General features: G+C 35.7%; 1 protein-coding gene across 1 annotated transcript in view; it reads left to right on the top strand.

Annotated features, from left to right (window-relative positions):
* The first annotated feature begins 1138 nt into the window (after nt 1-1138).
* LOC112034341 (cysteine synthase, chloroplastic/chromoplastic) overlaps nt 1139-8144 on the top strand; it is an 18215-nt gene continuing 11209 nt past the window's right edge. Inside the window, exons 1-2 of the mRNA XM_065778628.1 lie at nt 1139-1620; nt 5780-5889. Coding sequence (XP_065634700.1) covers nt 1333-1620; nt 5780-5889 — 398 coding nt within the window. The 5' untranslated portion in view covers nt 1139-1332. The remainder of the gene's footprint in view (nt 1621-5779; nt 5890-8144) is intronic.

Here is an 8144-nt window from a genome sequence, read left to right on the forward strand (position 1 = left end):
ATTAACTTTAGAGATCAAAATAATAAAACCTTAAGGAGTTTGTAAGTGTAACCCCATTAGAAGTGGTCTCCCAGTGCTTATCCAATGTAACCCCATGTTTGTCACTTGGTGATTTACATTATGTTGAAAGCAATAAGAATAGAGAAATAATTTTTTATATAATTATTAAGGGGACCTACAGTGAATTTTTTTAATAAAAAAATTACTGTCATATATTGTGATGGATACATAATGAAAATAGTGTCACTAATAATTTTAAGTGAAAATGATATTATTTAAACCTAATATATAATATCTTTTTTTTTTCTTGAAATTAAACCTAATATATAATATCAACAATTATGAAAAATATTGTATTTTTAATATTAATCATTTACAAAAAAAAAAAAAAATTACAAAAAGTGTCATAATAAACTTAATTCTTTTAACAAGTACGAAAGTACATTTCATGCTCATTTACATGGCGAAATTCGCCAAACAGTATATTTTTGGGAAAATTTTAGGCGAATGCATGCGTTCAAATTTTATTAGTTAGTTGGACTGTTTTTTGGAAATCAAGCATAGCAAAATTGACTTCCAGCCAAAATTGAGTATACTATACTCGACTTTCTTTTTTATCCATCTCAGAGGTAATTTTTGGTAGGAAGTCAAGTATATTAAACTCGATTTTGGCAATTTTGGCTGGAAGTTGATTTTGCTATACTCGATTTCAAAAAAACAGTCCAATTAACTAATAAACTTTGAACGCATACCATCCGCCTAAATTTTTTTCAGAATCATACTGTTTGGCAAATTTTGCCTCATTTACATGCTCAAAAGTACATGTGTCAATTCTTTTTTTTTTCTTTTTTTTTTTGTGACTTTATATTCTATCAATTATAAAATGTTATTCTTTTTTTTTTCTTTTTAGAAGATAAACTTTGGTTATATATAAATAAATGCCAAAAACAATTTATGATAAATGTCAAAAAAAAAAAAAAACTCTATATTATATTATAGATAAGAAAAATAAAAAGAAAATGTGGTACATTGTGATGGAGGGAATATTAAAAAATAAAAATAGTTAGTGAGATCGAACTTTGGTACCGAGGAATCTGGTCGTGTTTTTGATAAATTACCGAGGAATCTACTCCTTTTTACTCCTTTGCCACATCCACAACAACTCAGTAACATTCCAAGATTGAATGTATCCTATAAGAGCATTCACATTAAAGTCTTGATTTTTAAAAGAGTGGCTCACATTTTTCATATAAAGCAAGCAGAAGCAGAGGCAGGGCAGAGGTCAACAACGCAAACACCAAGCGAAAGACAAAGCAAAGCAGTAAAAGAACAATGGCTGCTGCTTCGTCTGCTTATCTTATCAACTCCAAATCTGAACTCCTTGTTACCAACCCTTCTCGTACTTTGAGTCAAAAAACCACCTGGGTGGGCCCCACCACAACAAACACTTTGAGGTTGTTTAGGAACACCAAGAATTCTGGAAGCATCAGCAGCAGCAGCAGCAGCAGCAACAGCAACAAGCTCTCTTCTTCTTCAGGTTGTTCTATTGTCTGCAAGGCTGTGTCTGTGAAAGCCCCCACTGAGATTGAGGGTCTCAACATTGCCGAGGATGTTTCTCAGGTCAGATTATAAGCCCAATCTGTAGTCTTTTGTTGTTTTTTCAAGGATAAATTTGAGAATTAGGAAATGGGTCGCTTTGGTTTCTTGGATTTGGCTGATTCTGATAAGTATGTTATTCATATGAGAGTGAGATAATAATGTTGTTCTTGGGATTGTGTTTTGGAATTATGAATTGGGTTCTTTTACTTTGTTGAAAATTCATATTAAAGTTGTATTGTTTTTGGATGAAATGGTTTATTGGAATTGGAATTGGAATTGGAATTGGAATTGGTTGTTCTTATTATTTGGAATTTTCAATGTTGATGAAAATGTCATTAAGGTCTGGCAATAAAGTGTTTTTTTACATGATAATTAATGGAAACCATGAAATGAGTAATTCTGATTTGTTAAGAATGTGGATGGGAATCAGCTAATTTTACACATTCGTGATTCAGAAGAGGCAATTTGGAGGAAAATTTTATCTTTGAATCTTCTTTGTACTTTTTGTGATTATTGATGGTCAACTCTTTCTGTCACTATGGTAGCAAGGTTTTGAGGTCAATTTAAATGTAAAATAGGATGAAAATAGCAGCTCTTGAAACCAGTTTGAGTTAATTGATTATGCTGGGCCAATAAGAGGAGTGAGTTGTTATGTAAATTAATTATATTTTTAAGGTGAAGAAAATTGGCATTTTCGAGGATAAAATAGTGAAGTGGGTCAATCATTTTTTCCTTTTTATTTAATCCTTGAAAATTTTGTGTGAATGTAGTTCTATATACATATAGTTAAAAATAATAATAATAATAATAATAATAATAATAAAAGGGAAATAAAAGAAAAATGTGAGTCAATAAAATTCTGAGAACTATATGTAATTCTTGATCTGGTAAAACCATTACTTTTGTTTGGGAATTTTTTGATAGATAATTGCAATTCAATTAACGAACAAAAATGGGCACAACCCTAGTACATGAGAAGTATACATGGGAACACCCAAAAGGAAAGAGAAAATAAAAGAATACAAAATTAACATCTAAACTAAAAGAAGTCGATGAATTCTAACAGATTTGAAGAAGTGAATGAATTAGCAGTCAGCTAGAGTGCATGTAAAGACCACAGGAACAAGAGCTTTAGATGAAACACTGCTAGCTCATGACCCTTAAATTGTGCGTGTGTTTTCTCTCTCCAAATGCGCCATATCAAACACAAAGGAACCGCTCTCCGCAACACTACCTTGAGTTTTTATTATTTATTTTTCCCAAAGCTATCTTTCCAACAGGCCAATAGATCAGTCATTGTCCTAGGCATTGCTGAGTTGACTTGAAATAAGCTCCAAACAAACAACAACAAGCCTTTTATCTAACTCACAATGAAGAAAAATATGATCCACGGATTCTCCATTAAATCTACACCTTCAACACCAGTATGTAATAATTATATCCTGTTTCCTTAGGTTGTCCATTGTTAAAATTTCACCCTTTTCTGCTGTCTGGGGAAAAGAAAGCTACATGAGGGAAAGCTTTGACTTGCCAAAGAGCTTCCCAAGGAAAGTTTGCATTGCCCCTGTTGCTCAAAGCTTTATGATAACTGTTTACTCTAAAGCCTTGACTTTTGAAAGGCATCCAGATAATTCCATCCTCTTCTCCCCTTCTAACCTTCGTAGCATATAAATCATCCAAGAAGGATTCTATGGACTCTAATCTTCTACCACCCGAATAAAAGATGGATTCCACTGAACACTATATGTCAATAAATCCATATAATCTGCCATCATTGCATCTCTATTTCTAGTTATTAGAAATAGCATTGGATATTTTTGATAATTTGATAATTGGGGGAGGGGGAGGGGAGATTTGAACCCAGACATCTTTGTTGGAAACAACAAGAAGTGCAGTTAAGCTACATGCTTTGTGGTTGTTACAAATCTGAAAGTTAATTTGGATAAGAGTGAGGTGGTCCCCGGTAAGCAATGTGGGTAATATGGAAGAGTTGGTTGATATTCATGGTTGTGAAATTGGGAATTACCATTTACTTATCTTGGGATGCCTTTAAGTGCTTTCTTAAGGTGACATTGCTGTGGAATCCTATTTTGATGAAAAATGGATTGTAGGCTGTTAAAAAGTACACTTTCAAGTTTAATAAGTTATTACCTTTCCTTATTTACTATTCCTACTAGTGTGGCAAATAGGTTGGAGAAATTGCAAAGAAATTTTTTGTGTGGCACCTCAGATGTGGAGTTTAAGTTCCCTTTGGTGGAATGGGAACTGTGTGTTCTCCTATTACTTCAAACGCAAGAGGATTTGAAGGTTGGGAAACTTTAATCAGGCCTGATTGTAAAAATGGTTAAGTGATTTGGGACTGAGGGTTACACTTTTATGGAGACAGGTGAATGCTACAAAATTTGGGGAGCAATGGGGTGGTTGGACTTTGGGTTCCGTTAGGGTACCTCGTGGGTGTAGCCTATGGCAGGGTATTAGGATGAGTTGGGGCACTTTGCAGCAATATGTGTATTTTGAGGTTGGGGACAACACTCAATTGAGGTTTTCGAATGATGTTTGGTGTGGAAGTCAGTCTCTTAAAGAATTGTATCCTGACTAACTGCCTTGCTCAATTGATCATAATGCCTCAGTCCATTCAGTCATGGATAGCCCAGTAGGTGGGGAAGGCTGGATCTGGAACATGGAATTTCACAGAGATGTTCATGATTGGGAGTTGGAGTCAGTAGGTTTTTTCTAGATCTTCTTTACTCCAATATTCTTTGGAGAAATGGGCGTGACAAGATAATGTTGAAATGGAAAGAGGGTGGTGTCTTTACTGTTCGCTCTTATTATGATGTTATCCACAATACACCAACTAACTCTTTCCCCTGAAAGAGTGTTTGGCATTTTAAGGCTCCTAAGATGGTCTTGTTTTTTGTTTGGACAGTGGCATAGGAAAGATCCTTAATTGTGATAATCTCATCAAGCAAGGATTTTCCTTGGTTGGATGGTGTTGCATGTGCTGGTGTAGTGGAGAGACAGTAGATCATTTGTTCATTCATTGTGATGTAGCCTATGGTTTGTGGTGTCTGTTTTTAAGAACATTTGGGATCCATTGGGTACCAACAAGAGGGTGGCAAATCTTTTGTTTGGGTGGAAGAATTAGTTTGGGAGACACTCTTCGGAGATTTGAAATGTGGTACCATTATGTTTGATGTGGATCTTGTGAAAGGAGAAAAATAACCAGACTATTAAAGATTTTGACAAATCAAATATTCAGTTGGAAGCATTGTTGATTAGAACTCTTTTTTATTGGTCTTGTGCTTGGGGTCTTACATTGCAACACTCTTAAAGATTTCACAGAATCACTTCTATTTTGTGCAAAATTTTCTGTAATTTTTTTTAGTTACAGAGTGCTTATCATCCTGAGCATGAAGTAATCATTTTATTTGTAAACTTATTACTAATAAAAAAAAGAAAAAAAAAAAAGATTGCTGGAAAATATGGACAACAGTTGTGCTTTGGGATTTATGGCTAATTTGATATGTTATTTGGTGGATATTACTGGAGAAAATACGTGGGATTTTAAGGTTTTGATAGGTAAGGAGACAAGCATGATTTGGGGTTGTAAAGAAGAACAAAAGGAGAGTAATTTGTTGCTGTTCATGGACTGTATGAAACATGACGTGAACAGTAACTATGCACCAAAAAGAAAGAGAGATAAGAATACTCTAGGCACTTTAGCCTCATTTTCCATTAATGAAAGTCTGAATAAAAGACTCCTAATACCTTTAAGAAGCTCTTGAATAATCTAGATCAAGCACTACTTAAAAACTAACCCTAAGAAAAAAATTATGCACAGGACTTTTATGAAATTTCAATATTTCCCTCACATAAACTACCTGTAACTTATAAACTAATGACTCAATTTAAAACTATTTTAACCCTGAGACTCTCATTATATAACCTTCGAAAGTATATAGATTTGCTTCAATCGGATACAGCATGATGGCCTCACACATGGAAAGCTCTTAAGCTGTCAAAACTGAAAATTTCTCTAAAAACAACAACTTTGACTCTTGTTCCATGGCTACATCAATAAAGCTATGTCTTCTTTTATTGCATACATAAAAGAATACTAATCCATAAAAACATCAAACTGCTCTAACTTATTTTTTCTATTGGTTACTTTGTGACACAGCTTATTGGGAAAACCCCAATGGTTTACCTGAATAATATTGTAAAGGGGTCTGTAGCAAATATTGCTGCCAAGCTTGAGATCATGGAGCCATGTTGTAGTGTCAAGGACAGGTAAGTAAAAAATGCTACTTTAGGTATTAAAATTTTATGAGCATCTTGTAGTTAGTATTCAAGGTTTTCAAGAATTAAGGTAGAAGTGATAATTGGCATGACCCACTTTGAGAATTATGTGGTCTTATGAATGTTCTTACAAGGTTCCTTTATATTTTTCTATGTGGATAGTTGATTTTTTTTTTAATAAATTCCAGGATGTCTCATAAGTCAGATTGTCAATATTATCTGTTTTTATATATATATATATATATATAATTAAAGGTCATTTCTTAAGCCAGTAATCTAGCTTTCTGTTCTAAGTTCTAACAAGTTCACAATTTAGGCAGCAAATATGTTCATTTATAGTGATTAAAGACTAGATAGAATTCTTAGGCTAACTCCACTATTGAGTTCTTTTTTTTTTTTTGATAAGTAAGAATAGAATATTATTAATAAAAGAAAAGCAAGAGAAACACAAAGAGTTCACGGTAGTGAACAAAGGAAAAAAAAGAAACAACAAGACAAAAAAAATACAGCCCCTAATCTATTCTAATAGAGGAAATAAAATCCGTAAGGGTAGAACAATCTGAGAAACCCCAACATCGAGACCAATCAAAGAGGGTCCTTTGGCACAACTCTAATAACTGAACCACAGTTTTCTCCTCATCCTCAAAAGCCCGCCGATTCCGCTCAGACCAAATAGTCCACATTAAACAGCCTGGGACCAAATCCCAGATATCAGAACTATGCTTCCCAAGCCAATGAAACCAACAGAATAATAAGTCCTCAACTGAACCTGGCATGACCCAATCGATCCCAAACAACTGAAGCATATGCATCCACAAAGAATGAGCTATCGGACAAAAAAGTAACAGGTGATCCACAGATTCCGCATTACAACAGCACAAATAACAACAATTCACCAAAGGACGACCACGAAGCATAAGATTATCCAAAGTTAGAATCTGACCATGAGCTGCGGTCCACATAAAAAAAGCCACCCTATTAGGAACCTTAACTTTCCAAATACCCTTCCAAGGGAAGGTGGAGGGATCTGCATTACGAATCTTATGATAGAAAGATCGAGTATCAAACTTCCTACTGCCATTAAGATCCCAACAAAGCCTATCACAACCTCCACCCCTAGGGATTTGGGTTTGAATGAAGTGGAGGAGGGAGTAGGAAGCCGCTAACTCCCAATCATTGAATGCCCTCTGAAATCTTAAACTCCACACTCTGTCATTATCACCCGCTGAAGGGCTTAACACATCAGAAATACAAGCCTCTTTATTAGCTGAACACAAAAATAACTGAGGATAAAGACTTTTAAGAGTGACATCCCCAGTCCACTTGTCATGCCAAAAAAGAGTACGAGATCCATCCCCACCACAAAAGAGAAATACTTAGCGAAAGTTTCCCACCCTTCACTAATACTCCGCCATAACCCACAACCATGGGCCCTACTACAAGCTCTAGTGCACCAACCCCCTTTTCCCTCCCCATATTTCATGGCTATGACCCTTCGCCATAGATGAGAGGTTTCATGGCCATACCTCCAAAGCCATTTCCCTAAGAGGGCCTGATTAAACGGCGCCAACTTTCGAACTCCTAAACCACCCAGCTCACGTGGTAAGCAAACCTTTTCCCAAGCCACCAAAGGATATTTGAAACACTCAACTGATGAACCCCACAAGAAGTTCCTTTGAATGCGTTCCAATCTAGTAGCCACAGCTTTGGGGATAGTAAAAAGGGAAAGGTAATATGTTGGAAGGCTTGAAAGGGTACTCTTCAGCAAGGTGAGTCTACCACCCTTCGACAAATAAAGCCGCTTCCAACCTGAAAGCTTCTTTTCCATCCTCTCAAGGATCGGATTCCAAATGGAGGGTGTTTTATACACAGTTCCCAAAGGCATACCCAAGTAAGTCATAGGCAAACTGCCCACTCTGCACTGAAGGATATTAGCCAAAGACTGAATGTTACGCACCTCCCCAACAGGGACAATTTCACTTTTCCCCACATTCACCTTCAAACCAGTAAAAGCTTGAAAACAAGTCAAAGCCAACCTAATAGACAGAATCTGCTCTCTAGAGGCATCACAGAAAAGAATGGTATCATCAGCAAATAAAAGATGAGAAACACGAATACCAGTAGAATTAATAGGACCCACATGAAAGCCCTGAATGAAGCCACCTTCCTCAGTTTTCTTCATGATACGACTTAAGACCTCCATGATCAAAAGAAATAGGAGGGGAGACAAAGGATCGCCTTTGTCA

This window comes from Quercus suber, unplaced genomic scaffold, assembly GCF_002906115.3.
Source record: "Quercus suber isolate HL8 unplaced genomic scaffold, Cork oak 2.0 scaffold_11, whole genome shotgun sequence".
NCBI lineage: Eukaryota > Viridiplantae > Streptophyta > Magnoliopsida > Fagales > Fagaceae > Quercus > Quercus suber.